This window comes from Aspergillus flavus, chromosome 2 (assembly GCF_009017415.1).
Source record: "Aspergillus flavus chromosome 2, complete sequence".
In the NCBI taxonomy this organism is placed as follows: domain Eukaryota; kingdom Fungi; phylum Ascomycota; class Eurotiomycetes; order Eurotiales; family Aspergillaceae; genus Aspergillus; species Aspergillus flavus.
The window spans coordinates 673,012-687,460 of NC_092409.1; the positions used below are offsets into that span (position 1 = coordinate 673,012).

General features: G+C 48.8%; 5 protein-coding genes across 5 annotated transcripts; 3 read left to right on the plus strand and 2 right to left on the minus strand.

The window, feature by feature from the left end:
* Nucleotides 1–866: 866 nt before the first annotated feature.
* F9C07_9631 (uncharacterized protein) lies at nt 867–1,429 on the minus strand (the record flags this gene model as incomplete). The annotated part of the gene is made up of 4 exons (XM_041290449.1): nt 867–950; nt 1,002–1,059; nt 1,110–1,255; nt 1,310–1,429. 4 exons carry the CDS (start codon nt 1,427–1,429, stop codon nt 867–869), a joined length of 408 nt encoding a protein of 135 aa, XP_041142076.1.
* Nucleotides 1,430–2,216: 787 nt separating this feature from the next.
* Nucleotides 2,217–3,249, plus strand: F9C07_2054757 (steroid alpha reductase family protein; the record flags this gene model as incomplete). The annotated part of the gene is made up of 3 exons (XM_041290441.1): nt 2,217–2,256; nt 2,305–2,520; nt 2,585–3,249. The coding sequence occupies 3 exons, from the start codon at nt 2,217–2,219 to the stop codon at nt 3,247–3,249; spliced, it is 921 nt and encodes a 306-aa protein (XP_041142077.1).
* A 194-nt stretch (nt 3,250–3,443) lies between these two features.
* F9C07_9633 (putative cytochrome P450 oxidoreductase/alkane hydroxylase) lies at nt 3,444–5,064 on the minus strand (the record flags this gene model as incomplete). The annotated part of the gene is made up of 3 exons (XM_041290450.1): nt 3,444–3,592; nt 3,640–3,906; nt 3,966–5,064. The coding sequence occupies 3 exons, from the start codon at nt 5,062–5,064 to the stop codon at nt 3,444–3,446; spliced, it is 1,515 nt and encodes a 504-aa protein (XP_041142078.1).
* A 512-nt stretch (nt 5,065–5,576) lies between these two features.
* Nucleotides 5,577–9,622, plus strand: F9C07_2054314 (terpenoid cyclases/protein prenyltransferase alpha-alpha toroid; the record flags this gene model as incomplete). The annotated part of the gene is made up of 3 exons (XM_071508567.1): nt 5,577–7,429; nt 8,032–8,155; nt 8,216–9,622. The coding sequence occupies 3 exons, from the start codon at nt 5,577–5,579 to the stop codon at nt 9,620–9,622; spliced, it is 3,384 nt and encodes a 1,127-aa protein (XP_071363529.1).
* Nucleotides 9,623–10,041: 419 nt separating this feature from the next.
* Nucleotides 10,042–14,311, plus strand: F9C07_2276853 (putative ATP-binding cassette transporter). The gene is made up of 6 exons (XM_041285074.2): nt 10,042–10,384; nt 10,435–11,009; nt 11,058–11,612; nt 11,671–13,626; nt 13,692–13,807; nt 13,854–14,311. The coding sequence occupies exons 1-6, from the start codon at nt 10,069–10,071 to the stop codon at nt 14,110–14,112; spliced, it is 3,777 nt and encodes a 1,258-aa protein (XP_041142080.1). The 5' UTR covers nt 10,042–10,068; the 3' UTR covers nt 14,113–14,311.
* The last annotated feature ends 138 nt before the right edge of the window (nt 14,312–14,449 follow it).

Below are 14,449 nucleotides of genomic sequence, written 5' to 3' on the forward strand. Positions count from 1 at the left end.
TTTAATCAAAGCTGTGTCCCTTGCGACCTTCTATTTTGTTTCGTGTTGGAAGGTTTGCCCGAACGGGAAGGGCTTATTAGTAACCCGAGAACTATGGTAGAACTGTCTTTCATTCGAAACAAGCCCCTGTAATCGACGTTCAGTAGTTGATTACTTGATGATCAGTTTGATGATGATTGATGAAGTTGATTTTATTTAACTAAGTAACACTGAACGGAAGAAGTAGGTGCTTGACCGCCTAGCGGTCCACTTTGATAAAGCTGGCAGATCAGAACGGTGACAGCCACCCTTCATTTGGAGATGTCTAATGGAGTTATAGCACGCAAGCTCTAATTCATGCCACATGGGTGAGAAATTCTTCGGCACAACATCAAGACGCCAAGGACGCAGGAACGGAGGTAGGCATGGAAAAGGAAATGGGCAGCTGTGTCCTTTTGCGACCGGAAGACCAAAAAGGGACAGGACTGATTTTGGAGTGATTTAAAATCCTTGTAATGTTTATCTACATTTGCAGTCTTCTCTCCTTTCATGGTAGTTTATCACTATTGGTAGAGAGTTATGAGACTACTATGACTCTATTCTAACATCCTGTATCGGTTTCCTTGTTTAGCAAAATTAGCCGGCTTACTGGCGGGAACCTGTACGTTTCTATTAAAATGAGTAGTTGCAGCGTATAGTTTATGGCGCTAATCCGTTCAGAGTTTCCTGTTTTGCTACTTCCAATGTTGAATGTGATTGTATCCAAATACAATGTAACGCCCGAGCACTCGATTGTGCTATATGGAGGAGAAATCTGGCTAATATATCAATGTCCCACATTCTTCTCCACCCCGTCACTTTATTGTGGGGTTCCAAACCTGCGCTTCTCAGGCACTTTCAAGGACAAACAGCTCCGAGGTTGGGTACTGTGGTGGGTAGCAAGGGGCAACGGCGAGGGGTCGGACATTGACCTAAGGGCCTTGATTAGAAGGTTGAATACATCTTAGATGCGAGACACTCACAGTCTTTGGCTCTTCTCCATTGAGCCACCAGCCTTTTGATCCGTCTACCTCTACGAAGCTACCACAGGTGAGCAAGAAAGAACGGTGTAGGATTCCTTGCTGACTTACACCCAAGCGTGCTGGGCTTCAGACTTTGTCACGTTCCAAACCGCCGAAGATGCTCCAGCAACCAAAGTCTCATCTTGAATACCCAGGGCATCGCCTCCTTCCAAGGAAATAGAGAACCCGTTTTCGTCTGCAGAGCTAAACTCAAACTAGAATGGTGTAAGCATGTCAGGTAATACTATCGGCATGGGATGCTGTCTCACAGGCTTCTCCTTCTCGGGCCGCGCTACAATGCTACCATCCTCCTGAGACACGGTAAGATATTCTCCGCTCTCTTTGGATTTGATGTAATAGCGTCCTGACTCAAGATATTCGGAAGACATTGCGACAGGATAATAGTGTGGCAAATGCGTTCAATAGTAAAAGACTAATGGTATGCGATCACTTAAGTCCCCGAGATTAGAGGATGATCGAGCTCTATTTATAGTTCACCAAGCCCCCAAGCCCTCCGGCATATTCTTACAGATTCCCGTGGAATGACCAAGAAAGTCCAAAACCTGTCAGCTGTCTGGTAGCACTATACCTCTTTCTCAGAGATCTCCTGCCATCCCGGACTACCGGGTGGATGTGTTGGAAACGAAACAAACGACCTGATTGGCCCAGGATGCAGATCTCGCGTAGAGAAGTGGAGAGCCTGAGGTTAGCTAAAACTATACGTAGTAATCGTGAGGTTGGCTGTGAAATAATAATAGCAAAGCTCGAGTCCTTTGCCGTGATAGATGTCATATAAATGTCATCTAGCTGTCCAAGCTGGCTGAATTGTGGGGCAAGCGAGTATTCATTTCAGGTTTTCCTGTGTAGCAAGTTCTCAGTCCTTCGGTACTTTAACCCCACTCCACAGATCTTTTCAACCCAGGCTAATTTAAGGTACCTGTATACGCATGTCTAAGTTTGTCGAGGCTTACTTTTGAACGTCATTAGGTCCCAGAAGCAGTTATTGTAGGTTGCGCATGTTATGATCACGTGATGATATGTCACTATCTCTATTAGTACTTTGGGCTCTCCTTTCTGGTGTTCTTATTCTTTAATGGTCCTACAGCAATGTTGAGCTGTGGCGAATATTTCTTCATCTTAGTCTCAAATTTGAATTAGTTAATGTCGTTCAGGCCAATGGCACTGGTCACCATCAGGGTGGCTATTCACCCCAGGGGTAAGTGCACCTGGCAATCCACTGAATTGCTAATAACTAGCAACGCAGGAAAACCAATCAAAAGCCTTTCACAGAAGGTCCGCATCGATCCGCATAAATCAACCGAGGAACTTTACGATGTTCTTGCTCAAATGTCGGGGTTATCTATCTTTCGCCTGAGGATCACCAAAAAGAGCGATGGCATCTTGGTTGCGAGGTCTAAGGAGACTACCATTGAAGAAGCCGGAGTCAAGGACATGGATGTAATTACCGTTAAGGACCTTGGTATTTTCACACCACCACACCTTAGGCGTGATCCAGACTGATACCCCTATCTTTGCCCATCCAGGTCCTCAGATCTCATGGCGAGCCGTGTTCATCACCGAATACCTCGGTCCAGTCTTCATCCCAGGACTCTTCCTTTTTCAACTACGTCCATATCTGTACTCCAACCACGGCACCATCCCCAAGCCGAGCAGTTTTCAGCTCCTTCTCTGTGCGCTGTTGATAATCCACTTCGTAAAACGTGAGTATGAGTCTATCTTCGTCCACCGATTCAGTAAAGTCACAATGCCCGCGCGCAAGATTGTCCTAAACAGTGCCTACTACTGCGTGATGAGCTGCAACATGGCCTACTGGGCCTTTCGGCCTGACACGACACCAAGCAATCCTGTACTATGTTGTGCAGGCCTTGTCCTCTTTGCCTTTGGGGAACTGGCGAACTTGAACACCCACTTTGTGCTCCGCGATCTCCGTCGTCCCGGGACTCCTGAACGTGGCGTGCCATACGGATTTGGATTCGGTGTTGTGACCTGCCCTAACTATTTATTCGAGATTATTGCCTGGATAGGCATTTGGTTTGTTAGTGGACTCAGTTTGAGCATTCTTATTTTTATCATTATCGGAAGTGTGCAAATGGCGATATGGGCTAGGAAGAAGGAGCACCGCTACCGGAAGGAATTTGGGGATAAGTACAAGGTTAAGAGGTTTGTCATGCTTCCCGGTATTTATTAAGCCAGGCCGACATTATTCGCACCGCGTCTGGATGGCACTCCGGTGGACTGTACGAGGCTCATCCTACAGTCTTAGCAGGACTGACAAAGGAAAAACATGTCTATCATAGAGAGTGATATCTCTACTTGAATCTCGAGAAATGGAGCAGATCCTACGGACCTGCATACCCCTACAGAAACTTTATTCACGATATTTTAACTCAAACCTATGAGAACCCTATTCTCGTTCTCAAGCGTCATGCTAATCCTCTCCGTCCATTCTCGTGTATCATAATTAGAGACCGTTGAAAATGTCTGAAATATTCGAGCCACAATGTACGTGAGCACAATCATGGCATAATGCTCTGCATCGGTGTCAATAAGCGACCCAATACTGGGAAAGAACTCTTACGACCAGGACAGGCTCGAGGCCCCTTGTTAAACGGGATAAAACCAATCATGTCACCACTTAGATGTTCCCACCGTTCCGGATAGAATTCGTCTGGATTCTCGCCAAAGTCTTTCCCGAGGCGATGCCTAGCCCAGGTGGAAAAGACCACGATTTCACCCTTCCGAATAAGAACTGGGGAGTTGCCGTTAGTCCCACCACCGGTTGGCAGCGTGGAATTCTTATTGGCTACCCTGGCGTTGAAAACAACTGCAGGGAAGAGTCTCATCGCTTCACGAGGTGTTATGTTAGCTTATGCTAACGGAAAATATTACCGCAATGTTTCTCACCTTCCTGGAGTACCCAACGGACGTAGTGTAGAGATCCGAGTTGGCCCCACGTCGGAGGTTCCAACCCAACAGTGTCAAGAATGCTTGCTGTTAGCTTCTTTACAACTCGCTCATCCTGAGAAAGGCAGAAGAAAAGACCCGAGAGGGTGGTGCTCATGCTGTCATTTGCGAGCAGGATACTCAGCGCCTGGTCTGCCAACAGAGACACCTCTTCCTCCGCGTTGGTGGGCTGAGCTCCTTCGGCTTTCTCGCTCATGCTACTGCATCCTGTGAGTTGCCGAGATACATGAGCTATCACATATCTCCGTGCCCTCTTACAGCAATGCAGAAACCGTCGCTTAGGGTAAAGATAACGCAGCGGGCCACGAAAACCATCCTGCACAATCTTCTCCTTGACAAAAAGCAGATCCTCTAGAAACTGCTTCTTTTCTCTGGATTGACAAAAGCTAAGTGCATCAACCGACTCCCCTAGCGAGAATAAGGTCTGCATATCCAAAGCCAGAGCAAAAGCACAAGCTTGAACGTCGAACGCCTGCCCATTGGGCGGGACATGTTGAAGAAAAGCCTGAAAATGACGCTCGCATTGGTTCAAATCAACAATCTTGCGGAGGTTTGAAAGCCGACTGCGCAACTGGTCTCGGCTTTTCTTCCATCCTGGACCGTCGAGGGTGAAAATGCCATCTGGAGTGATAGGTTGAAATAAGGGCTTTCGTAGGGGGGAACTGTCGAAATCGGCAAATGCGGTAGATAAGAGATGTTTGATGTTTTCTGCACTGCAGGTAAATATGAGCCGATAACCGAGGACATTGGAAGCATAAGTCTCTCCGTATCTCTTGAACAGGGCATTGGTGTAGGGAAGGGAGGTTCGACGCCTGAAATGAAACCCTAATTTAATAGCCTTGGCGATACCGAGAAAGTCGTATCGAAGGCAACCGCCTTCATTGTGAAGCCTTTCGCAGCCATGGAGTCGTTCCAGCTCTCGCTGCTTTAAATTCCAGAGCAATCTTCGCACTAATAGGCTCAAAATAATGCCAACAAGAATCACTGTGAGGGGATGAGCGAGAAAAGCTTGTCGCGGGGTTTCAATTGGTTGAACCATTTTGCCCCGAGGTGATATGCTGGGTATTCTATCGCTGTTAAGACACTGTGCCCTAGTGATTTACGCACATCGGAACTCAGTTGATCAAGGAAGTCCTTGTTGTGATCCTCTGCGAACCCTGTGGGTCTTGCAGGAAGATCTCTACCTCGGGGAAAAAGAGATGTATCCATGGATATACGCAAGGGGTATATTGCGGTCTGCAACTGCATCACATTTTCGTACTTTTTCTTTTAGTGCAAAAAAAAAAAAAATTAAAAAATAAAAAACGGAGCTTTGCCAAGTCAGTGGCAGGAAACGCGGAAAGATTTGTGCAGCGATAAGTCTGTCCTACGAGAAAAGATAACTGCAGAAGCAAACCAAGTTCAATAGGTTGCTCTTTGAATATGTCTGAAATGAAAATCCATACCTGACATATATTGACAAAGCTTTCGTTGTGACTTTCACAGATCTCTGTCCAGAAGTTGAATGACAGGCTTCCAAAAGTCATTCAACACTCAACACCATTAGACAAGATGACGACCGGACATCGACAATTCGACGATGGCCTGTCTGAGAGAGAGCGGTTAATTCACGAAGCAGGGCTAACTCTACAACGTTCTATGGACTATGCTTATAATGTGGTACGGTCTGATGGGCATTGGTGTGGGGAGATGAGCTCAAATGTCACCATCACAGCCGAATATATCTTTCTCCGACAGGCTCTGGGACTGGACCTGAAAACTGATGGTGCGGCCTATTGTCGCCACATACTCTCCCAGCAAAATAGTGACGGCTCCTGGGGTCTAGCACCTGAGTATCCAGGTGATGTCTCGACAACCACAGAAGCATATCTCGCGCTGAAAATGTTAGGGCTGAGTACAGATGCCCCAGCCATGCAACAAGCCAAAGCATTCGTTCTCAATGCGGGTGGTGTTGCCAAGGTTCGCGTCTTCACTCGCATTTTCCTGGCAACCTTTGGCTTGTTTCCATGGAAGGCCGTACCCCAGCTCCCTGTAGAGCTGATTCTGCTGCCTTCTGCATGTCCAATCAACATCTACAAGTTCGCTTCTTGGGCCCGTGGAACCATTGCCCCTCTTTTGATAATCTGTCATCATCAACCGGTCTACGCGCTCCCTAACGGAGTATTTGCGGAGAACGAATATCTAGACGAGTTATGGCAAGATCCCACTAACAAAAGCGAGCCCTACAGTCCATCCATCTGGGAGCTGCTGTCCCAGGGCGACATCACTGGATTGACATTCAGTCTGCTGGACAAACTGCTATATCAACTGAATGGTCTTCGCTCAATCCCTCTACTCAGGTCATACGCACTGAAACAATGCATGAAATGGATCCTGGAGCGCCAAGAACCGACCGGCGACTGGGCCGGAATCTTCCCCCCCATGCATGCAAGTGTGTATGCCTTCGTGCTGGAGGGGTACAAACTGGAAGACCCCCCTGTGAGACTTGGCATTGAAGCACTCGAGAACTTTGCATGGGAAGATGCAAAAGGCAAAAGGGTTCAACCTTGCGTTTCGCCCGTATGGGATACGACCCTGATGTCCATTGCGCTCTCCGACGCCGCGACCCCAAATCACCAGATTGTCGATCGCGCTATTCAATGGATCCGAGACCGCCAGTTACTCGAACCCCGCGGTGATTGGCGTGTATACCGACCTCGACTTGCGCCCGGGGGGTTCAGCTTCGAGTACACGAACAGCCACTATCCCGATATAGACGACTCGGCAGCGATCATCCTTGCGCAAGTGAAGCATGACCCTATATCGGCCAATTCTAGCTCCGTGATCGCAGCAGCTACGTGGATCTTGGGCATGCAGAACCCGGACGGAGGGTGGGCTGCCTTTGATGTGGAGAATGACAAGTTATTCCTCAACAAGATCCCGTTCAGTGACATGGATAGTCTATGTGATACGTCTTGCGCTGACATCACCGGGCGCATCCTGGAAGCTTTCGGACTGCTGATTCGCCGAGTCCCTGATAAGGACTCCAGCCAATTATTCCAACTTCTCCCTGCAATACGTGCAGCGTGCAGGCGAGGTATCCGATACCTTGCCTCGACACAGGAAGCCAACGGAGCCTGGTTCGGGCGATGGGGGTGCAACTACATCTATGGGACTAGTCATGCACTGTGTGGTCTGGCGTACTTTTTGCAAGAAGATCAACAGGTGCCCGCCATGGTCCAGCCGGCGTTGCAATGGCTGAAATCGCAGCAAAATGATGACGGCGGATGGGGTGAGTCCTTGCTGTCATACCAGAGTCCGGAGAGAAAGGAGCAAAGATCGACCGCGTCACAAACTGCATGGGCGCTCATGGGATTACTGGCTCATCTTCCCCACACCGACATCGTTATTGAACGCGGCATACGGTGGCTGGTTTCCTCTCAAAGACCGGTGGAAACCCTTGGGTCTACATGGCCTGAACCAGTATACACGGGCACGGGATTCCCAAATCATTTTTATTTGGGCTACGACTACTATCGCCACTACTTTCCAATGATGGCACTCGGGCGGTATTTACGCGGGGTTCAAGGCTAGATAGAGCTGGAGATGGCCGTGTGAGACATACCAAGTAGCAAACATGCATATATGAGGTATTACTTTTGTCGTAAAAAGCAATTACTGGAATGCATGTCCCACCTTCTTGGATACCGCTCTTTCATACCTTACGGTATATGGATTGATGTACTCTCACTGTAGAAGTAAGGGGCGCCCCTAGTAATGGCCCACAACATGCCTGTCTCTTTGAAGAGAGACACCAACTACGTGACGATTACTCAGACAGCCAGAGTTACAACAGGCGGTATTTGAAGAATACTCACCCCTCCCTAGAGAATACTAGTAATCAGTCCCCTACGCAGGTTGCAGCAATGGGTCTCCTCTCTACCTTTGGCCGCCCACGGCCAGTTACTGTACCCACCGACCGAGTCGTCCCTCTACGATACTGGGATGATTTACATTACCTACGCAGTCTTTGCCATGACTTTACCTTCCGCTTTGACGACGTCCTTGATGCGTCGAAACTCGAGGCAGCACTGGACAGGCTGATGGAGATCGGTGACTGGGGCCAACTGGGGGCTCGCCTGCGACTGAATGTATGGACCTTCGTGAATCAAAAGCTACCCACAATACTAATGTAACAACATATTATATAGGATAATGGAAAGCTCGAATATCACATACCCGCCGAGTATGACAAGAGCACCCGTCCCGCTTTTGGCTTTACCACCGCCGAGTATGGCATCAGTATCAATGAACACCCGTTAGGCGCACGTCTGCCAACAACAGGCCAGGACCAATCTGTTTTGTCGCCATCTTGCGCTGAGTTTGCCCCATTGGTCCGCCATGAAGATAGTCCCCGAGAGTTGGCCGACTGGATCTATTCCGATCGCCCGCAACTGCATGTCCATGTTGCTGTCTTCGAAGATGCAACTCTTTTGACGGTCAGCTACCTTCACACCTTGTTCGACGCCGTCGCGCGGACCAATTTCTTCAAGGCATGGATTGCTGTTCTTGAAGGCCGGGAAGAAGAGGTGCCACCTTTTGTGCCTTTTGACCAGGACCCCTTATGCCAATTGGGCAAGGAAGTCGCTCGGGAGAACTACACCCACTTTGGGCGACTCGTTGCCGGGTTGAGTCTCGTGCTCTTCGGACTCAGGTATCTATTCGAACTCCTCTGGTTCCGAAAGGAAGAGGAACACCCTATCCGGGTTCCGGGACACTGCGTGGAACGGATGAGGGAAACCGCCCAACAGGAACTGGCCGCTGCCACTCCGGAGGGAGCGGAAGTGCCTTTTCTGAGTGAGCCTGATGTCGTCTCTGCGTGGTGGGTGAAGACAATGGTTACAGCCCTGAACCCTGCGCCGAGCCGAACCGTCATGGTGATGAGTCCCTTCAACGTATGGGGTCTGTTTAAGGAATCTTTCCCTGCCGGCGCTAAGGGTTTCATTGGCAATGCATTCTTCAATTCCTACACAGTGCACAAGGCGGGTGAAGTCCTTGAGGATAACAACTTGGCCCACTTGGCGTGCAAGAACCGGCAGGCACTCGTGGAACACAGAACCAAGGAGCAGGTCCAAGCGATGACTGCCATTCAGCGACAATCATTCATGCAATTCCCACCCCTCGTTGGCGATTCAAACCTTCTCTTCATGACACACACCAACCAACACAAAGCCAGGTACTTCGAGACTGACTTCTCAGCTGCTGTTGTTGCGACCGGTGTGCCTCTCACCGAGAGACCTCATGCTCTGGGTAGACCGTCTTATATTAACGACATTGAACATTGTCGCTTGTACCCGACTCGCAATGTTTGTAGGGTGATCGGCAAGGATGCTGCTGGTGACTGGTGGCTTTTGTTTAAGACTCGCTCTGAGGCATGGCCTTCGATTCACAGGCAGTTGGCGACTTTGCTCGGCATCGACCCAGCGGAGGCAAGGGACGTCCCTAATGCAGTGGACCAGGTAGCCATTACCCACAACGGAAGCTCGCCGGCAAAGATGTACTCCGAGGCTAGGGGAATGCTTCTGCAAATCCGTCTTCTCTGGAGGCTCTTAGTATAAGTAGCCTGTCCTTTTTACCTTATATTTCTTGGCCCTTTTAAATTGAACAATCTGGGCAGCGAACCCCCCGAGAAAGCCTTTTGGGTCTTACATTGGTATTCACTGAAAATGGATGTTGTATTCTTGTAGCCACTGTGGGGATGTCAGTAGATGCTGTTGAATATCAGGGTTTCGGGTTAGCTAATAGAATTTGTGGCGTTATGATCCATCATATTAGTCTTTTGTAGAGACACATAGCCAGATTAAGTAGTATGATTCCAAATTTGTCCAAAAGGTGTGATCTATCGATCGACTAACGTGTAAGCCCTCCCAAATACCTGGCATCAGGACAGGAACTGGGAATGTTATGACCCACGTGACCATGGCATGTCCGTCTTTGCAAACCATTCATTCCACACAATGGATAGTTTGACAACGCGCTTTGATGCGCTTCAAACAGACACGGGATGTCCGACGAGGAAATCCTGCTGGGTGAAATCCCGCCCATTGCCAGTACACCTTGCGCAGCCGATATCATTGAGTGTCAGATTCGCACGGAGCCCAGCACTGCGAACCTTTTCTCAGTCTACCGATATGCAAACGCGCCATGGCTCTGCGTATTCCTGATATCAGTAATCTGTTCAGTGGTCGCCGGGGCTGCGATGCCTTTGGTAACGATTGTTTTCGGGGCACTGGCACGCGAATTCATCAATGGAGAGGAAAATACGCCGGATGATGTTCGAGACAGGGTTAAGCATCTCACGCTGCTACTGCTGTATATCGGTATGGACTTTGTAACCAATTCGATGGTCATGTCATCTGACCCATTGCAGCCATTGGGTCATTCATCGCCACCATGGTCAGCACATTGGGGCTCAATGTAGTTGGCGAACATATTACACGTCGACTCCAACGGAGATATCTATGCTCCGTGCTGCAGCAGAACATGGCGTACTTTGACGTAGTCGGCACAGGGGAGCTCACGTCACGAATAGACAAGGACATGAAATTGATCCAAACAGGTATTTCCCAGAAACTGGGCAACATCATCTCCGGGGTATCCGGTTTTATTGTTGCCATCATATGCGCATTTATCCAAAACCCACGATTCGCATCGATCATGATATCGCAGCCTGTTGCCATGATCCTTCTGGTGGGATTAATGGGATTCTGGCTAAGCGTTACGCAGCAAAGGGGCTTGCCCCATTCTGTAAAACTCGAGAATTTAGCCCAGGAAGTTCTGAATGCAATGAGGAGTGTTATTGCTTACCGAAGTCAAGAGAGATATGCGAGGAAGTATCACGATACGTTGCTGCAGCCGGCTGCCTTAGACTTTCGGGAGAGGTTGATCTTCGGAGTGATCGTTGCAGGCTCCTTTACGATCTTGCATTGGGCTAACGGACTGGGGGTGCGTATGGTTCCACTATTTTCAACCCTTATTAACAATTATAATTAGTTCTGGCAGGCTGATCGCCTCTTCCGCCAAGGCTATTGTACTGTTTCAGAGGCCCTATCTATTCTCTACGCAACAGTTGTCGCAGGGGGAATGCTGTGTCAAGCGTTGCCCTATGTCGTTGATGTTACGAAGGCTAGTCAAGCAGCCAACCGTGTATTTTCAGTTATTGAGCGTGTTTCGCCAATTAATTCCATGGCGGATACAGGACGCATATACGGTCCCGTTCGCGGAGAGATCTGTTTCGACGATGTAGAGTTTGCTTATCCTTCGCGACCGGAACGAACTATCCTGAGAGATATTAGTTTCACCGTGCCTGCTGGACATACTGTGGCCTTGGTAGGGCCATCGGGATCTGGTAAGTCGACAATCTTTGGCCTTCTGACACGCTTATACAATTCCATCGGCGGTGGCATTATGCTCGATAATGAGCCGATCGAGGAAATGAATATCGACTGGCTCAGGTCTCAGATTGGATACGTTAGTCAGGATGTTAATTTGTTCCGTGCATCAATTCATGAGAATATTGCTCACGGGCTGCCGAAGCATACCATTGAGGTATGTTTGCCAGTGTCCACTCGACCCTCATCAAGTCAGTTCGTTTATACTAGAGCAGGCACTAGACGCATCTGCGGTTAATGACCTAGTCATTGAGGCTGCAAAAACTGCGCAGATCCACTCATTCATCACTAATCTGCCCGACGGTTACGATACCGTAATAGGGAGTAATGGATCCAGTCTCTCCGGTGGACAGAGGCAACGGCTCGCGATTGCCCGTGCAATTGTATCTCAGCCATCTATCCTACTACTAGATGAAGCTACTTCTGCCCTGGATAGTCAAGGTGAAAAGGAAATCCAGGAGGCTCTGAGTAAAGCTGCCTATGGACGAACCACCATGATAATAGCCCACCGGCTATCGACGGTCCAAAATGCGGATGCTATAATCGTCATGAAGGACGGCCAGATCCTAAACTATGGGACCCATTCGGAGTTAATGGTCACGTCTGCACTGTACCGAGACTTAGTCGAACAACAAGCACTCCGACAGAACAATGCAGTTGGACACTCGTTGTCTCCTGCGAAGAGCATCGAAACCAAGTCAAGTAATATAACAGTAAATCATGATACTGCGAAGAGGCCTCAGGATGCTCCAGGATTGAGTCCATCACCTGAAAGCAGCATAAAACAGGTTTGGCTCCTGAATAAGCCTGAGCTGCCATACGTTATTGCAGGTATCATTTTCAGCGCATTAGCGGGAATGACATATCCCGTTCAAGCAATCTTCTTCGGCAATGGTATCATATCAATCATTAGCCCCGGTGCAAGTACTGGTGGGCACAGTGTCCACTTTTGGGCGCGATTGTACCTTATTCATGGCATTGTTGTATTCATAGTTTACAGCGTACGAGGCTATTGCTTTGCAGTGTCTGCCTCTCAATTACACCTCCGAGCACGGTCGCATTTGTTCAGGGCATTGCTTCTCAAGAAACTTGCCTTTTTCGAGGATAAGGACCATTCAGCTGGAGCCATGGTGAGCTTTCTCTCGTCAGGAACTCCGAAAATCACCGGTGTATCAGGAACGTCCCTCGGACTGGCGGTCGAAAGTATCGTAATGCTTACAACGGGGATCACAGTTGGATGTATTTTCGGATGGAAACTTGGTGTCGCAGCAATGGCGATCGTCCCATTGGTAGCCATGTCCAGCTTCCTGCAATGCTACATCGAGGCACAAGTACAGAAGCACGTGAAACGCGAGACTAACGCCGTGGCCATTGCGCATGAAGCTTTCTCCGCTATCAAAACAGTCACAACACTAAACTTGCAGACCAACATTATCGAATCCTTTCATAGAGAAAGCCACCAAGACAAGAAAAGTGGATACTGGGTTATATCTGCCGCCCTACATGCATGCACCACATCTCTCCGTATACTGAGTATTTCTTTTGTGTTCTGGTATGGCGGTACCCGTCTCATCGCGACGGGAGAGTATACAATCCAACAATTTTTCATATGTTTCGCGGCTACGGTTTGGGGATCCCAGTCTGCAGCTACTCTCTTTGCTCATGCGCCAGACATTGCGGGGGCCCATGCTGCTGCTGCTCGATTGGCAGAACTGCTGCGGCCTGATGATTCACCATCACAGTTCCCTGTCAAGAGCCAAAAGGATAGCTCCACCTCTACCCTTGTGCCGAATACTATGGAGGACCTTGCGATGCAGCAAATTAGCTTCAGATACCCTACCCGTCCATCTCAACTAACACTAAACGATATCACCTTCAACGCCCGATCTGGGAGCTTCATTGCTCTTGTCGGAGCAACAGGCAGTGGGAAAAGCTCCGTGGTCAATCTGATAGAGCGTTTCTACGCTGCTGAGTCTGGTCAAATAACGTTGGGACATAATTCCATTGAACGATATGATTTGAACCACTACAGAGGGTATTTTGCGCTGGTCGACCAGAACCCATCTTTAATTGGCGAAGATCTGCGCGAGTGTTTGCAAAGTGACGAGCGAGTTGTGTTAGACGAGGAGATCTTGATTGCTCTGGAAGATGTGGGATTGGCTGATTTCGTGGTACGTCTTTTCTCCAGTTGTCACCTAACACTTACCATTATACTCACTAATCTGATTATGACTAGCTATCCCTCCCCGAAGGACTAAGCACCCCAGTCATGGCCAACGGATCAACTCTGTCCGGAGGTCAACGCCAGCGCATGGCCATTGCCAAGGCTCTTTTATGGGGGCCGAAGATCTTGTAAGCCCTAGTCCTATTTATGTATACAACTTCTGACTCTTCCTAGTTTACTTGACGAGGCAACCTCTGCGCTAGATAGTGCCTCAGAAGCACTAGTCCAGGAAGCACTGCAACGGGCAAAGAAAGGCCGAACCGTCATCGCCATTGCCCATCGACTCAAGACGATTGTCGATGCTGATGAGATTTTAGTGTTGGATCACGGACACATTATTGAGAGGGGCCGGCATGAAGAGCTGATGAAGCTCGGAGGGAAGTATTGGCAGATGGCTAAGTTGCAGCAGTTGCACGGTGAAGTTGGGAGGTAACTCAACTGATAAATCTTTTAAGATTTATTTTGTTCATAGATTCTGATGGAAGCTGGAATATATATTTCTGTATGAGTAGTAGTAGAGATGCGCGCAATATAACACCTCGCCGACATTATATCTGAGAATAAACAAATCCGAAGTTTCACCAACCGGAGCATGTGATTGAAGAGCTCGTCGGTCTGTAGGCATGGATATGTGGGGGAAACGGTCTGGATCTAATCAAGAAGCACTGTCAGACAAATTTGAGGTATCTCGGAAGGGCGGTCCGAAAGGTACAGAAACCCCCGGCCCGGCACGGACCGTCCACAGATCAACCCCAGCTTTCCCGTGAAGG

Excerpts from the sequence above, each read along its gene's own strand:
- F9C07_2276853 (XM_041285074.2), top strand. The coding sequence starts at position 10,069 with ATGTCCGACGAGGAAATCCTGCTGGGTGAAATCCCGCCCATTGCCAGT. Across the intron at positions 10,385-10,434 it reads GCTGCTACTGCTGTATATCG|CCATTGGGTCATTCATCGCC; the intron begins GTATGGACTTTG and ends GACCCATTGCAG. Across the intron at positions 11,010-11,057 it reads ATTGGGCTAACGGACTGGGG|TTCTGGCAGGCTGATCGCCT; the intron begins GTGCGTATGGTT and ends AATTATAATTAG.